Source organism: Strigops habroptila, chromosome 13 (genome assembly GCF_004027225.2).
Source record: "Strigops habroptila isolate Jane chromosome 13, bStrHab1.2.pri, whole genome shotgun sequence".
Taxonomy (NCBI): Eukaryota; Metazoa; Chordata; class Aves; order Psittaciformes; family Psittacidae; genus Strigops; species Strigops habroptila.
Genome location: NC_044289.2, coordinates 2,994,761 through 3,012,596, shown reverse-complemented (window position 1 = coordinate 3,012,596; position 17,836 = coordinate 2,994,761). Strand labels below are relative to the sequence as shown.

General features: G+C 52.1%; 1 protein-coding gene across 2 annotated transcripts in view; it reads right to left on the bottom strand.

Moving 5' to 3' along the window:
• The window catches only part of ACSS2 (acyl-CoA synthetase short chain family member 2), a 36,892-nt gene extending 21,776 nt beyond the window's left edge, over positions 1–15,116 (bottom strand). The window contains exons 1-2 of one of the 2 annotated variants that reach the window (XM_030502523.1): positions 14,744–15,116; positions 14,293–14,488 (exon numbers count right to left, since the gene is read on the bottom strand). In XM_030502523.1, the coding sequence (XP_030358383.1) occupies positions 14,293–14,488; positions 14,744–14,861 (314 nt within the window). In that variant the 5' untranslated portion in view covers positions 14,862–15,116. The remainder of the gene's footprint in view (positions 1–14,292; positions 14,489–14,743) is intronic. The other variant, XM_030502522.1, reaches the window with a different exon arrangement.
• Positions 15,117–17,836: the final 2,720 nt, after the last annotated feature.

The window sequence follows — 17,836 nt, the reverse complement described above, 5'->3', positions numbered from 1 at the left end:
CATCTGCCCTGAGGAAACAGAGTATGTTGAAATGCGACGTTTGGAGAGCCCATCTGTGCAAGATCATCAGAAAAAGACACCATTTCATAAGGAAAAAATGCCTGTATTTGCATGGATCATTCCATATGGGAGCACCTCTCGTATGGAGACAGGCTGAGAACATTGGGGCTGTTCAGCCTGGAGAAGAGAAGCGGCGTGGAGACCTCAGAGCAGCTTCCAGTGTCTGAAGAGGGCTACAAGGATGCTGGAGAGGGACCAGTGTCCCATCAGGGACTGTAGTGATAGGACTAGGGGTGATGGGTTCAAACTGAAACAGGGGAAGTTCAGGTTAGATGTAAGGAAGAAGTTCTTCCCTGTGAGGGTGCTGAGGCGCTGGCACAGGGTGCCCAGAGAAGCTGTGGCTGCCCCATCCCTGGCAGTGTTCAAGGCCAGGTTGGACACAGGGGCTTGGAGCAACCTGCTCTAGTGGAAGGTGTCCCTGCCCGCAGCAGGGGGTTGGAAATAGATGATCTTAAGGTCCTTTCCAACCCAAACCATTCTATGTTTCTGTGTTCCTACACAGACTGCCCAAAGCAGAATTATCTCCAGCAGGATCAGTACCAGGATTTCGGGAGGGAGCCAGAGGGGCTGAAATGAGTTTGTAAGAAACCTTCATGAGAACATTTTATACTCACAGGACAGACTGCCCAGCCCTGACCATGCTCAATGTCATCCACGCCCCACCGCAGCAATCCATGGCAGGAAATACCCGAAGGAGTTCTGGAAATGCTGAGAGGTCTCCCAGTAAGCTCAGCCTCTGCCGTCACGCTCGAATCCTGTTGCATCATGACAAGGATCAAAAAGGAAGAAGTTGTGCAATGGTGGAATGTAATCTGGAAGGGGCTGGTAAAAAGGGTTTCCCAGCATGTTGAGAGATACTTGGCAGCACTGAGAGAACGCTGTGGAGTAAACCTAGCACAGAAACCCCAGGGGAAAGAAAACTCTTCATCAATTTAACAGCTCACCTTCTAAAACCATACAGAGAACTGAGACCTGCATTAAAACCCCATAGGTAGGGCCTAACAAAGCTCCACTGTCAAACCCACCTCTGAGCCAAACCATCCCAACTGAAAGGTGACCATGCCCTGGGATGAACAGGTTCCTGTTGCTGTAACGAAGCCCAAAGCAGATGGCAACCAGCGCTGTGCAGTGCCAGAGCAGGAGCCCTGGGCCCTACAGAGCATCATGTGCTGTGTCCAGCTCACCCTTTCCAGCCCAGCTGACTCAAACACAGGCATTACTGTGCCTATATTGCACAAAACAGCTAAAATAGAGCTTACTTCTAAAGGGACCCAGGGCCACTATCTGCTCTATGAGCAGGGCATCAGGCTTCTAATCATCTTTAAAAACCACCACATGGAAGTGCAACTTACAACACCCTGCATGGCTGCTGGTGTCCGACAGGAAGGACTGCATCCATCTTTGTCCTTCCTTCTCACTACACACACTCTGAGCTACTCTATTTGGAGCCTTTCAGATCCTGAATGAGCACCAGAGGCATCTTGAGAAATAACCTTTATCTTGTGCAGCCCAACGACTGTTCGCTTCACCATCCCCTGAGCGATGCCTCCAGCACAGACCCCAGCTGGACACTGCTCCAGAATCACTCATCATTCACTGACCTTCCAGAATTCCCTCCAATTTTCCCTCTCGCCTGCCAGGCTCCCCCTAAAATTTACCTCAAGCCCCTTTCTCTGGATTGCGGGATGCTCAGAGATCTCCAAAGGAACCAGCACCTCCTGGCTTACACTGCTGCCAACGGGTAAGTCAGTGTGATGGGGTTTGTGCATCCTGTGCTCACCCGAGAGCCACAACACTGATGGGTAACAGGGAAATTCAAGGGAAATCTACTATTATTTTGCCACATTTGACCAAATAAGGCAGTTTACAGGTAACACAGAGCACATGTAAATACCCCAGTGAGGGTGTCAGCAGCCATTCTGTGCTGCCAGGTATCTGCTCAGCAGCGAGGGCAATGCGGCTCCTCTGCGGCTTCATGTTTTTCCTACTCACTTGATATTGAGTATCAAGTCAAGAGGATATCCCTTGCCCATGGCAGGGGGTTGGAACTGGATGAGCTTTAAGGTCCTCTCCAACCCAAACCAGGCTGGGATTCTGGGATTATGTTCTTACTCCAGTGTTTCACAGCACACGAGCAGAGCCAATGTGGCCAATGACAGCTTTATATCAGCTGGTTTAGTTAGAGGGAAGTTTAAGATTTTAAGGGTTTTTTTTAAAAACAAAATGATTCTATCATGTTGAAACAGAGCTCATTTGCAAGACCTGCACAGTAGGTCAATGAGTGTGGCTGCTCTCAGCCAGCACTTCTAACCCTGCAAGCCAAAGCCATGCTGTAGAAGAATGCAACAGTTTGATGTCTACCATAAGCAGTATGTTCAGAGGAGCAGAGCCCACTGGGGGAGAGCTTATTTCCTGCTGATTCTTTGCTCAAACAACTTGCAGTCAGGCCACAAACAGATTCTGCGTGAAGCTTCTGTAAGTCAGTCAACAAGCCACCTACCGTTGGGAAACACCCCTATTGGGAAATGCTGTTTCAAGATCTTCTAGAAACACTGAAAGCTGATTCCAGTGGAGGCTCAAACAATATCCACCAAGGCCATGACCTGCGAAGGGGTGACGGATTAAAACTAGCACAGTGGAAGTTCAGGTTTGATGTAAGGAAGAAGTTCTTTATTGTGAGGGCAGTGAGGCCCAGGTTGCCCTGAGAAGTGGTAAGTGCTCCATCCCTGGCAGCGTTCAAGGCCAGGCTGGACAGAGCCTTGGGCAACATGGTCTAGGATGAGGTGTCCCTGCCCATGGCAGGGGGTTGAAACTGGATGATCTTAAGGTCTTTTCCAACCCAAACCAGCCTGGGATTCTATGACTCTATGGTTTACGGTTGACATTTCAACTTTATCTCTCAGAAATCTCTACAGCTGATGGCCAGATGTCACCTGCTGAAGTGCCATCTCAGGGGTCAGTGGCAACATGCTTCATTATCAGATAACCAGTTGTAAAGAAGTAATCAGGAAGGCCGTGGATTTCCTCAGGGATTTCCCTAAAGGGAGGTGCCATCTGTGAAAACGATGGGCTTTGAGTTTATGCAGAAGTGCCAGGGCTCATGATCTCATATCACACCACATTTCACCACCTACAATAAGTCACGTGCAGAAATGCAAACAAAGAACTGAAACCCTGCTGTGCGCAATGGCTCTGCTGCAGGGCTGGCCACGGGAGGAAAAGGCATTGTGGTGGGGGAGTCAAAGAGGTCTTGTCAAAGCGCTGGCAGCCAATACTACAGCCTAACAGCTCTTCAGGCTGTAAAGAAAGCCCACCAGGCACAACAACGCTATGCAATGCTCCAGGCTTGGGGAAGAGCGGCTGGAAAGCTGCTCATGGGAAAGGACCTGGGGGTGCTGACTGACAGAGCTGAACATGAGCAGCCAAGAAGCCACCAGCATCCTGGCCTGGCTCAGCACCAGTGTGGCAGCAGGGCCACAGTGATTGTCCCCCTGTGCTGGGCACTGGTGAGGCTGCACCTCGAATCCTGTGTCAGTTCTGGGCCCCTCACGGCAAGAGAGACATTGAGGTGCTGGAGCGGGGCCAGAGAAGGGCACCGGAGCTGGTGCAGGGCCTGGAGCACAAGTGTGATGAGGAACGGCTGAGGGACCCTGGGGGGGGTTAGTCTGGAGAAGAGAAGGCTCAGGGGGGACCTTCTCGCTCTCTGCAACTGCCTGACAGGAGGATGGAGCCAGGAGGGGGCTGGTCTCTGCTCCCAAGTGACAAGTGACAGGACAAGACGAAACAGCCTCAAGCTGCACCAGGGGAGGTTTAGATGGAGATGAGGAACAATTCCTTCCCCAGAGGGTGCTCAGGCATTGGAACAGGCTGCCCAGGGCAGGGCTGGAGTCACCGTCCCTGGAAGTGTTCACACACCGTGTAGCCGAGGCCTCAGTGTCATGGGTTAGTGGTGGCCTTGGCAGTGCTGGGGAACAGTTGGATTTGATGATCTTAAAGGTCTTTTCCAACCTGGTTCGTTCTGTGATTCTGTAACAAATGCAACTACCCAAAGGAGAAGCACCATGCCTGGAACAAGCACCCACTCACACCTCTTCTGGCAAAGCCTGATCACTTTGTCCCCTGACAACGCCACTACTTGGAGCCAGCCTCATCCCCGTGGAGCCCAAGTCCTTGTTCCCTTCTGCTCCCCTCACAGCAGGGTGCCAGGGAGGACACAAGCCATTCACACAGCTAAAATAAAATAATCACGTTTTCTAGTCCTATGAGCAAACTGAAGGCTCTGACCTTCCATATCCTGGATCCATACAGGAGTTCATTGTCCTCTGTGTCCGTGAACTCCATTTATCCACCTCATGTTTCAACGCTCCTGCCAACACTCACCACATACCATCACTGCAGAACCACGGTGCCCCCCACAACAGTTAGCAAACTACTCTTAAAACATAGCAAAGAGCCTGTAATAGCTGCCAGAGTTACAAGTTTCACATGTGAGAAACGCCAGGAGCTATTGCCTGTGCTCACCCCTCGCTACTCCCCCAGGTAGTGGTTGTGCAACCATGCACCCAGAACCACCCATGGCCACAGCAGCTCAGCCAAGAGCCTCCCAGACAACAACAAAGTACTACTCAGAACCAAGGTCCAGGGTTTTGTCCCCAGGAGCAGCTGGTTATGGAGGGCACATGAGCCTGGCCACCATCAGCAGTTCAGTTTCAACACTGGTCCTTGGGGGACCTGCTGCTGGTCCTGAAAAGTGACTATTAAAAGCGAGGAGGTGAAGGGTAAGTCTAAACCAGCTCCATAGAACTTTATCTCACAGCTAAATAACTTCCTTGAACAACCTTTTTGTGGGAATCCTCATGAAGGCAGCCTGAAAACAGCCGTACCCATGTGCTCAGTGCCACCCAACCGCACTCCTGCAGGACTCCATCACCTTTTCCACACATAAAGTGACCCAATTCCACTGTACCACTGTGGATGTGGGGGGGTTGGACTGGATGATCTCCAGATGTCCCTTCCAACCTTAATGAATCTGTGGGATTTACTAGTTCCCAGGACCCCTCTATTGCCCTCTCCAGACGGAGTGGGGCTGGCGACCTCCCAGTCCTTGGCACAAGAGCCCTTTGCAAGGGCACGCGGCATACCCCGGCCAGAGCTCTGCAATTTCACATTGAAGTCCCTGCAGTCCTCTGGGGCACATGCCATCTAATCCTGGGCACTTACTGACATCCAACTTGTTTATCTTCTCAAATACTTCCTGGATATTCCCTTGTATTGATATAGACGGATGCTGTATCCCTGCCAGTAAGCAGCTTCCAAAGGTTTCAGAGCAAAAGGCTGGGAGCAAACAGTTCTGGTAAAAGCTAAAGGAAAGTTGCTGCCCTGGTTCAAGGCTGTTGTTTTGTGTGTTCCCAAGCTTACACAACCCTTCTCCTCACTGCTCAGCCAAGGAGCAACCACACAAGTGCTGCCTGAGTCCTTTCTTTACAGACTTAACAGAGGAGAAGAGCCCCAATCCTGCAGGAGCAGGATTACAGGTTATTTGAGCTCAGTGAAAACTACTTCCAGTGACAATCTTCAATAATGCTGAACACTCTCGCGTGGAGGCACAGGTCCAGGGGTGCTTCTGAATGGGCAAACCACAGGAGACCACAGGCAGTGTCACAGGATGGTTTGGGTTGAAAGGACCATAAGCTCATCCAGTTCCAACTCCCTGCCATGGGCAGGGACACCTCACACCAAGGCTCTGCCCAACCTGGCTTTGAACATTGCCACCAACCTGTAGTATCCCCTTCCCCTGTTGCACTGCAGAGCACCAGGCTGAGAGCCCTTGCCTGCTCCTGCCCTGCCTGCTATGATGGAAAAGGTTCTGCACAGCAGAGACCTTCGAAACATTAAACCAACCATTTCCTGGCACCTCGCTGCAAAGCAGCCTGTGTAGCTGCTGACAGGGATGACTCAAGCTCCTCATCCAAGTCAGAAGGGAAAAACAATTCCAAGTACTTCCATGTCCACCAGCTGAGTAATGTGCACACAAATCCCTGACTCACAGCACCCAGGAAAGCCGACAGGAAAGTACCTGCCTGAAGAAAGTATTTTGCTGCTCTCACATATTTAGTTCATCCGTTTGGCACAACCACTCATCTGAAAACTATCTCAGACTTTCACTAGTCATGAAGTAGATGTAGCATGCAGCAGACAAGGGCAAGCCACTAACAGAAACACTTGGGACAGAAGAACCTCTACATATGACAGGAGAAAACTGACAAAGGTCTCTGCATACATATAGCCTTCGGAACCAAGCTTCAGCCCAGGATTCCTGTGTTTCCCAACCCCTCAGGCCAAACGAAGAAGCTCCAAACCCTTAAGCAAGCACCACCATGCTGCCCTGGAGCAGCACCATCTTCTTGAAGATGGAGATTTCATCCATCAATGGAGAAGAGCCAGGGAGCTACACCAGAGGAGAAGCTGCGAGTGCCCGCTGTCCCAGTTTGCATGTACATATAAGAACTGAACACAGTGGTGTTTGTACTACGGCCACAGCACTAACCATGCTGGCTGGTTACTGTCCCAGAACTGGGAGAGGAAGAATTCCACCAAAGAAGTCAGGAAAGTGCATGACTTGGACTTTACTCCTTGATTTTAATCCCAGATCCCTACAGATGCTCCCCCCATTCCCACTCCTGCACTACCCATGCAGCTCAGAGCCAGACAGGGCCCCCCAAAGCAGAGATGTTCTTGTTTGGAGATTCCAGGCTGTTGCTGTATGTGTTCCAAACTCCTCTCCTTACTGCTCAGCCAGGGCTGAGAGGGGCCATCCCACTTCCCATGGAGACCCCCCATCAGGGAAAGGAGCTGTGCTGAGGCTGGGTATTGCTGCAAGCACAAACCAATCACTTTGTAACTTCACCATAAGGCTTCTCCCTGCTGCAGAGCTTACACACAGTCCCCTGCAGAAGTTCTCTCTCCACAGCAGCAACAGGGGAACAGCAGCTTTGGGCTTGGCTGGTTGGTAGCACCTGCAACATGGCTTTGAGTGCTCTCACCAGCCTGCAGGCACAGGCCTGCAAGTGTTTATCAGTAACAACCTTCCCAGCAGTGAGTATTCACTCTCTGAACACCCTGTGTGATTCAGGGCTACGCTTTCACCGCCGGAACAGTGTCGAAAGAGGCTGCATCACTGGAGATGTAACAAATCATGCAGGAAGTTACTAAAGAAATGAGGAGTCAGTTTGGCGTGGGACATACTGAGTCCTGAAGGCAGTGGAGGAGCAGAGGTGAGCGCATGGTGCAGGAGCTGGCTATGGTTAACACCTCTGAAGGCTGGGTGGTAACAGCAGCACCCTCAGCATCTCTGCATATGACAGTACTGGATTGTGAGACCAAGCACTTGGATCTCAGCAGTTTAAGGCAAGATTATTTCCACAGCCGGAAGAGATCCAGACCTTTACAGCAGAAATGCAACTGAAACACAGCTTCATCTGGCTTCAGTTTTGACTCTGGGATGGCACATCCCAGGATAAAGCACTCCATGGAGAGGAACAGCCACCGGATCGAGGTGCTTCGGCAGCAGGCAGGACCCAGCACATGTGGTCTTGTCCCATTCAGGTTCAGCAGCACCTTCAGATCAAACCAGTGTCTGATAATCTGTAGCCTCTCTGGAAGGCTGCTGGCCAAAAACCATTTCCAGTTTTCCAGTAAAAACCTCCAACAGGGCTCTGGACACTTCATTGTTGTTTTGTGGTTTTAGGTTTTCTGTTGACGTTTTTGGATGAGTTGTTTTAAACATGCTCTGTAGTTGTTTATTTGACTTACAGAAGATTCATTGGAAGAGATGTCACAGCTACGAGACCCCAAATCCTTTATTACATTAAAAAAAACCCACAACACACCTTCTCCCTTTTATCTTTGCATGTCATGTTTGTTCTAGGCCCAGAATGGGAACCACAAGCAGTTATTCTTTAGTTTAAATAAAGCTCCAGTAAGCTCTGGCAGCCTTCACTACCTGTTTCTCATTTCTAGATGTGTTATTTCATATACAAGCAGAAGAAAGCAGAAGATTATCAATCTCCCAGTGATGGCAGAAGGCAGCACCTAGGCTAATAACAGCATCCAAAGCTCTACCTCCTGCCCTGGTCCCACCAGGCACCACCAGTGCTGCAGGTGGGGTGACTGGTTTGAGAAACAGAGGCAAGAACTTTGTGCAACCTGCATATAGCTGAAACACCAAGGACAGGCTTCATGCAGGTCCCTTCCCACCCCAGGGTCTCCTTGGGGAGGGTCTGTAATAGGTGCTGTGCTATTTGAATTCCCACCTGGTTGTGTTTTCCCCTCCACAAGCTGCCCAGGCTGATGCTTATATGGGATTAACAACAGGCTCTTCAGCACAGAAGTACAGGTTAGTCCACATGACACAGGTATGCCCAGAGCATGGTAAAGACACACTGTGTTCCTTGCTCCAATTTCACTACCCACCACAGATCAAGTCCCCTGCAAGTGTCCCAGCTAGTTTGCCCTGTGCATTCCAGCTGTGAGACCCACAAAGTAGAGATCTACCTGCCCAATAACCCCAGTGTTACTGGCTCCAGCCTTTCCCTGCAATTCTGAAGCAGATTGCAGTTCTGAGAGCAGCACTTTACCAGAAATGTTTCTTGGAGCTTCTGTTCCTCTTTAGGCCACATGAATACCACAAACAGGAATCAAAAGCAGCAGAAACAGAAATATTTGTAACGTTCATAAGCAGCAAGAGAGACCACAGTGAAAACAGGACACAGGGCAAATGTGTTTCCTACCAACTCAGGATGGTCATTTTGAACTAAACAGTCCTAACAGCACCAGAAGGAGGGTACCACAACAGGAAATGTCACCCAAGTTCTGCAGCACAAAGCAGTGCTGTGTACTGCTCGTTGTGCTGAAAGAGCTTGGGATGAGACCTGAGTAGAGCCGGTGTGGGCAGTCCTGGACTGCTGGTGGTGCAGGAACCTTCAAAGCAGCTTGGCCAGAACACATCCAGATGAACTGCTCATTCCTTCCAGTCCCTGCAACACTTGAGACAGCCAGCACCACATGGCAGCTCTGAGCTCTGCCAGGACACATCTCAAAGACACCAAAGAATGCCTTGAAACGTTATTCACTTCTCCCCCTCTTATTTCCTCTCTGAAAGCAAAGATCTGCTCTAACTTGCAAAGATCTTGTACCTTTTCAAAGCTCCCAGAGCCAGGCAGTCAGATACCTTGGTACAACATCAGCACCTTTTCCCATCCAGCAAGCTATACATTTTCTTAGAAGCAAGCAAGTGGCCAAGGTATTAAAAACCCCAAACATCCAACTCTTCCCCAGGAATCCTCTTTGGCTTTTGGAGGCTCTCATTTCTTTTTTGCCCTTCCATACAGTGTGACAAGCCTCAGGTGGTTTAGGAAAGTGGGCCCACCCAACAGTGCCAAAGCAAAATGTGAAAGGCCAAGACAACAGCAACTACACTTTGTTCTTGAAGAACATGTGTGCAGAGGTACATGCACACTTCTCGAAGGTTAATTTTATGAGCTGCAACCCTCAGCCCTGCTTCCTCAAGACCTCAGTGCCACAAGCTCACGGGTCAGTACCACACACATCACATTTAACTGGCCTCTTCCATCCCTCTCCCTGACATTCCCAGCTGACAGCTCCAGACACCCCAGTGGCAGGTCACTGGTGACAGAACCATGCTAGGAGGGTCCAAAATCCCTATTTATCCCGAAATAGCCAGGGAAAACTGGCTGCTAAGGAGGAGGAGACCTTGTTTTTCAGCACTGTGAACACCATAGCTGACAGACACCCCCCCCTTTTAATACCCACTCCAAGCTTTGCTTAGCATCACAACCACCCCTCAAAGGCTGCCAGAATAACCAACAAGACAATCTTCTCCCAGACCACATGAAAGCTGTAGGCTGGTGCCAAGCTGTCACCCAAAGATTTATGCACCCGCTCCCTCCATAAACCCCAGCACAGCTGCCAGCACTGCCAAAGGGCTCTGTTGGCTGGCACGCCTTCACCTGAATGAGTTTACAAAGGAGCTTTCCTTCAGAAGCTGCAGTTATTTTACATCCAGGTGAGTTAGAGAATATGTTTAACTAGCAGAGAATGAAATACTTGCCACCATTTCACCTGTATGATGTCCATATGATTATTTGCCAGACAAAACATGTAATACTTTTACTGAGGTGGTAGCTCTATAGTTGGAAACTCCAGCATGAACCCAACTGTACAGTCACACGAAGCACACTGGTATAAACATGTTCCTTTCTGTAGCGGGGTAGCTCCTAGTCCCTTTTACACCAGGGGACTGGGACCCTTCAGCTGCACAAAATCACTCTGAGCAGCACAGTTGTTCATCGTTAGAGGATCTGGTATTTTTACTGCAGTGACAGTAAGACTCCTCCAGCTGCTCTGCTGAAAAGACTCACCACAACCCAAGTTCTTGCACCCCTAACAAGTGGCACATTTAATTGTGCTTCCATTCTACCACATACAGTCGTACCCAGGCTAGTTCAGCTGGGGAGTGTTAGTTCTGCATCTTGGACATCTCTAGTGAAGCCTATTTTGCACCAGTATGAAAATTCCAAGTTCCGCATGGCTTTTAACACTAGTAACTACTCTAGTAAAAAAATACAAACATCCTTCAGGCTGGAAGTTAACTTTTCTTCCCAAAGGGAACATTGAGAAGCCAGCCCTTCCAAAAGCATCAGTGTTATATGTGTTCAAGTGCAAGGAATCATAGAATCACAGAACAGTTATGGTTGGAATGGACTTTAAGATCACCTAGTTCCAACCCCCTGCCACAGGCAGGGACACCTCACACTAAACCATGTCACCCAAGACTCCATCCAGTCTGGCCTTGAACACTGCCAGGGATGGAGCATTCACAACTTCCTTGGGCAACCCATTCCAGTGCCTCAGCACCCTCACAGGGAAGAACTTCTTCCTTATATCTAACCTGAACTTTCCCCGTTTCAGTTTGAACCCATCACCCCTTGTCCTATCGCTCCAGCCCCCGATGAAGAGCCCCTCTCCAGCATCCTTGTAGCCCCTTTCAGACACTGGAAGCTGCTCTGAGGTCTCCACACAGCTTCTCTTCTCCAGGCTGAACAGCCCCAATGTTCTCAGCCTGTCTCCATATGGGAGGTGCTCCAGCCCCTTATCATCCTCATGGCCTCCTCTGGACTTGCATTCCCTCACCCCCCTCATCCCACCTCCCCAGACGGGATGGGGAAGAGAATCAAAGGAACATAAAACAAGATCAGTCCCAACACTGACCCCTGAGGGACACCACTCATTACTGGTCTCCAACTGGACATCGAGCTGTTGACCACGCTCTCTGCATGTGGCCATCCAGCCAGTTCTTTATCCACTGAGTGGTCCATCCACCAAATTGATGCCTCTCCAATTTAGAGACAAGGATGTTGTGCAGGACAGTGTCAAATGCTTTGCACAAGTCCAGGCAGATGACATCAACTGCTCTGCCGCTGTCCAGCAGTTCCATAGCCCATCATAGAAGGCCACCAAATTGGTCAGGCAGGATTTCCCCTTAATGAAACCATGTTGGCTGTCACCAACCACCTCATTGTTTTTCATGTGCCTTAGCATGCCTTCCAGGAGAAACTGCTCCAAGATTTTGCCAGGCACAGAGGTGAGGCTGACTGGTCTGTAGTTCCCCGGGTCTTCCACCTTCCCCTTCTTGGAAATCGGGGTTATATTTCCCTTTTTCCAGTTGTCAGGAACTTCACCTGACTGCCATGATTTTTCAAATATGATGGACAGCGGCTCCTTCAGGACCCGTGGATGGATTTCATCAGGTCCCATGGACTTGTGCACATTCAGGTTCTTAAGATGGTCTCAAACCTGATCCTCTCCTACAGTGGGCCTAAGGTCTTCATTCTCACAGTCCCTGCATGTGCCTTCCAAGACTTGGGTGGTGTGGTCAGAGCATTTGCCAGTGAAGACTGAGGCAAAGAAGTCATAAAGAACCTCAGCCTTCTCCAAATCCAGGGTAGCCAGTTCTCCTGATAGCTTCCGGAGAGGGCCCACATTATCCCTAGTCCGTCTTTTGTTTGCTACATACCTATAGAAGCCTTTCCTGTTATCTTTCACATCCCTTGCCAGATTTAATTCTAATTGGGCCTTAGCTTCCAAGACAACATCCCTGTATTCTTCCCAGGCCACCTGTCCTCACTTCCACCTTCTATAAGCTTCTTTTTCCCCCTCTAAGTTTCTTCAGCAGCTCCTTATCCATCCATGGAGGTCTCCTGGCCCTCCTGCCGCATTTCCTTCTAGTTGAGACGCAACACTCCTGAGCTTAGAGCAGGTGATCCTTGAACATCAACCAGCAGCCTTGGCCCCCCCGGCCTCTAGGGCTTTATCCCATGGAACCTGCATTACTCCAAGCATTTATTAGAGGTGCTGGCAACTGACCAGGAGTGTTGGCATGGATTGATGCCATCCACCCCCAACACCTCTAGTTGAAAGCTGCCTTGAGCAGCTTGGCAAGTCTCCTACCAAAGCAGCTCTTCCCCTTGTCAGACCAGCTCCACCAGCCTCCAGTAGACCTGGCCTCCCAAACTGAGTCCCATGTTCCAAATAACCAAAACCCTGACTATGGCACCACCATTCTAACCATTTATTACCCTGCCAAATCCACCTGGCCTTTTCAAGGTCCTTCCCTTTGACATGGAGGATTGATGAAAAAACTACTTGAGCTTCAGAGCCCCTAACCACCTCTCCCAGGGCTCTGTAGTCCTTCTTAATGATTCCCAGGCTACTGCTGTCAGTATCACTAGCACCCACATGGACCACAAGAAGCGGGTAACAGTCAGTGGGACTTACTAGACCAGGCAGCCTCTCAGCAACATCCCTGATCTGAGCCTCCCTCGAGACTGGGTGAGGCCGACAGATAGGTGCCTCTGTGCCTTTTAAAGTAGAGTCCCCTACTACTATGACGCTTTCTCCTGGAGGCACCAGTAGTGATCCTTTTTACTGGTGCATCAGCAGGTTGTTCATTTGGCGCAGTGGGTGTTTCCTCATTAGCCCCCTGCAGAACTGCGAAGTGGTTCTGGGTGGGAATGTCAGATTTTGGAGGAAACCCCTTGCTTTTCATTGTCCTCTTCCTTTTTTTTTTTTTTGTTTTTTATGTTACTAGCTCCCAGCTTCCTGGATTACTGCCCTCATGTATGCACTATGGCAGACACTTGTGGCCCCTGCACAGTTTGGACCTGGCGCAAGCAGTCCAGCTCCCCTGACATCTCTTAGCCTACCAACAGTGTCCCGCAGCTCAGCCTCCTGCTGCAGGAGGACCTCCACCAGGGTGCACCCTCGCCTCAAGACACAAATGGAGGCAGTTTCTACACTCTAAGCTCCGCGCTGCAGCCTCGCCTCTCATGGGTTCTGCCTGGTGCTGACGCGGCCACCGTGGGGGCAGGCAGAGCAGAGCTCTCAGAGCGGGCCCTGGCCCCGGGACGAGCGCTCCCCATCCCGCTGCCTGCCCCAACGGCCGCAGCACACCCCGAGTGCCCGCCCTGGCCGCGCTCCCGGGGAGGGTTTTACCCACCCGGGGCTGGTGCCGTCCCTCCCGACACCGCCCCCTATGAGGCAGCTCCTCGAAAGCCTGTGGAGGGCTTGAGGCTCCCTCGGTGGCTCTGGCCGCTCAGAACTGAGGCTCCTGGATGCTGTGTTTCCCCTCGCTCTGCTGTTGAAGGCGTCCTCTCTGGAGCTGCTCACCTCGGTAAATGAATCAACGTATACACTCAGGTTTTAGGAGAACCTTCCTGCCACAGGCGTGGAAGATTGGCAGACCCACACAACATGAAGACACAAAGCATGGGGTTTTATTAGCTTCTTGCTGTTGGGTGTTAGCTGTGCCTCATCCCAGAGCTCTACCCACATCACAAAGGAATTATGGCACCCGCCTCAACACCATCTGAGTGCTCTTTGCTTTTAGCAGGTTCAAGTGCAAAGGCAGAGCTGGAAGTCAGGAGCTGCCCATGGCTGTGCTGGGCCACTTCACTGCACCCAGGGTGGGCAGAGAAGCTCCACTGCTCAACTCCTCTCCAACACTGAAAGCAAACACCTGCTGCCCCTACCTAGAGATGAAAGCCCCTCAGGTTTCACCATGTTTTAATTCGCCTCAGTAGGAATCAACTCTGTTTATACACTTCAGCATGACACTTACACACCTTCTACACCATAATAAAACCAAAAATTTACCAGTAAAAAGCAATTTTGTCTCCGAGTTTCTTCTCGTTGACATTTCTATCCAGGACGTTGTAGCAGATGTTAGTGGTCGCCCCTTTCATCCACTCAATGAAGACCTTCCCCTTTGTCACATCGAAGTTATAGTTCAGAAAGGGCCCCGTGTACGGAGTCTTCCAGTAGAACTCTTTAGCAATGTCACCCCAAAATGCTGCAAAGATAACGGCCAGAGCTCGTGACCCAGAAACGGGCTTGGATAAGGAGGACAACGCTTTAGGGAACAACTTCGGGCAGCCCCACACTCCCGCACCCCACGCTTGGAGGGCTCAACACGGCCTCACCCCTCCCAGCCCGCCCGGCAGCCCCGGCCCCGCTGCTCCCGGAGGACCCGGCGGTGCCTTGCGGGAGCCGCTCCCCCGCCGCCGCGGCCCTCCCGGGGACCGCGGGCTCCCGGCGCGGCGCTCACCGTGCGGGTCCTCCACGGAGCGCTGGTACAGGCGCTCGTACTGGGACAGCGACGGGACATGCGCCGCCGGCAGCCACTCGGGCCGCGGGTGGAAGATCCGGGCCTGCTCCTGCCCCATGGCGGAGCGCCGGGAGCTCTAGGCGGGCAAAGAGCCGCCGAGCCCGCTTTAAGGAGGCGCGGAGCCGGGGGCGGGATCCGCCGAGGCCGCGGCGGGCGGGGACGGCCGAGGCGGCGGACAGCCCTCCCGCTGGCGGGCGGAGGGGCAGCACCGCCCCGCAGAGTGCCAGAGCCCGCCCGCCCGCTGCGGCACGGCCCGGGAGCCCGGGCGCGCTATGCCCGGGAGGCCGGGGAAGGAGCGAGCACACGCGGGCTCGCTAGCGCCCGCCTGCGGGGCGGCGGCGTTGTGTCCTGCCAGCCATGGCGCCCTGTCAGCCGTGTCTATCCCCACCCCCCATGCCCCCTCCTGTCAGCCATGTCCCCCTGTCACTGGTGTCCCCCTGTCAGCCACGTCGATCCCCACCCGCCATGCCCCCTCCTGTCAGCCATGTCCCCCTGTCACTGGTGTCCCCCTGTCAGCCACGTCGATCCCCACCTGCCATGCCCCCTCCTTTGCCATGTCCCCCTGTCAGTGGTGTCCTCCTGTCACCAGGTCCCCCTGTCAGTGGTGTCCATGTTTACCCCCACCCGCCATGGCCCTCCTGTCAGCCATGTCACAGCCGTCACCCTCATAAGTGGTGTCTCCCGCATCAGCCATGACCTCCATGTCAGCCCTGTCCGCTTCCCCACTGATGTCTCTCCATCAGCCATGCCACCTCCATTATTGGTGTCTCCCCGTCAGCCATGTCCCCTCTATCAGTGTCCCCTGCCTGCCCATGTCCCCCCCCATCAGCCATGTTCCCCCATGCCAGCAGTGTGCCCCCATTAACAGTGATGCCCCATCATCCACGTCTCCCTCATCAGCAGGGTTCCCCAGGGGCCATGTCCCCTCAGGGCCAGTCCCCGCCAGGCGCAGGGGAACAGCCCAGGGCGCCACCCACCAGCCCCAAAAGAGACCAGAGGCCATGGCTCAGTGCCTGGCTCCCTGCAGAAAACAGCCTTCGTTTTGATCCATGACACCCCCTTCCCTGCCGCTGCCTGTGGGTGAACCACAGCAGTTCATTAAGCACCTTCCCCCAGCAACAGATTTCACAGATCGTGTGTAGTTAGTGAGAAAGAAAACAATTGTTTTCAACAAGGAGGCAGAAAAGGCTGGAAGAGGGATGAGAGTGGCGGGAGGCTCCTAGCCCTTGGAGACAGCCAAAACTCAACCAGCCTTTTCGAGCAGGAGGTTGGACCTGGGATCTCCCAAGGGATAAAGTGATCCCATGAGTCTCTGCCTATGGTTGTACCTCCAGCAGCAGACTCATTGTTGGCTCAATCCGTAACATTTCCTTTGCTAAGGAGCACTCAAAATCCATAACCTTGAGCTTGGCACAGCATTCCTCAGCTGGGAAGCAGTGGCCTGGTGCCAGTCAGCAGGTACAGCCTACTCCAGGATCCTGGGTGTTTCCATGATTGGATGCCCTCCCTGGGAGCGTTATTAGCTTGCTGTACACTGCAGGAGATGCAAACCTGTGGACCGATGAGCATCATCTGCCACTCCATGTAATGTTCTCATCAGCAAAGAGGCCACAAACAGTTCTTCTACAGATACAAGTGGCTGGTCCTGGTGTGTACTTTCTATTAAGGATGCTCCCTAGCTTTGAAGAGCACATCTGTGCTGCGGCTCCCCGCTCTGGTGTTAGTCTGCTGGCTGCCCACACTGCCGCAGGGCAAAGTTTCTTCTGTGACTCCATTTGGGAGGACATAGTTAGCTTCCTCCAAGATGAAACCCACGAGTCATTCAGATGATACCTCCCTCCATGGGCTGTATCCTGTGGGCAGCATCACTCCAGAAATGCTCTCTACACCTCTCCAACATGACCTCAGCAGGCTTTCCACCCAAAATCAGTTAGCCACCCTCCCACCACTCTGTAGCACATGTAACAGAGCTTCCTTAGACATATGGTATAAAATCACTGTTCTGGAAAGCTGCAGCGTGGCATCATTCATTTCATTGTTATTAACAAAAAAGTCATTGGAAGGCATAGTTAGATCTTACGGCACAGGGACTCAATCTGCACTAGAAAACCACATGGATGAAGGTGAAGTCTCCAGCACAAGCCCACATCCATCTGGATGCCCAATTTTAGCACATTCCCTGTTGGAGTTTCAGTCTGGGACCACCAGTCTCCAAGCCCAGGCTCACCCTGTGTGGGCATAGCACACACAGTCAACCCTCCCTGGTGTTTCCCTTTACCAGCCACCATTATCATTACTTCCAAGTTCCATATCCCAAAAAGAGGTTTTGGAGAAAAAGCCACTTTGTCCATGCACCCTAGGCTCTCAGACGTGGGTATCTTTTAGGCTCCTCTGGAGCTACAGCAGTTGCACCCCTCCAGCACTCCCCTCAAAGCTGTGCTCCAGGCACAGACCCAGGAATTTTGGGGTACCTGTGGCACATCATTTAACAATCCCAACTAGAAATCACACTGATCCTCTCCTGAGCAGTGGGACAAGCCCAGTGCTTCTAAAGTCCTTCAGAAGCCACCTCACACTGAAAATGTGTTATTACGAGTTGCTAAGCCTTAGTTTCAGCAGCCTCTGTCTCGAGCAGTTTGCATTCCCCAGCAGGGCTTCGCAGCTCGCTAACAAACCCTCTGTCCCCCCAATGCCAGGTGGGGGCCTATAGTTCACCCCACTGCTGGGAAGGGGCTTTGTTGCTTTCCATGTCACAGGACAGGTGCCCCAGAGCCAGCAAGGAGGTGGTTTGCAGACCTGGGAGGCACCCTCTGCTTTCCTTCTCCTTGGCCTTTGGCTCTCTTGTGCCGCTGAAATTCCCCCCCAGGCTCAGCGACAGCATGATTTCTGTGCACCAACTGTTGCTGCTGTGGGCAGGACGTCCCGAGCCACCAGGCCAGGGCAGCACCATGTCCCACCAGCGCATCAGCTGCCCTCCACCCAGCACTGCCCAGTATGGGCTGCCGCAGCCAGGGCATTTCCTTGTGCTTCAGC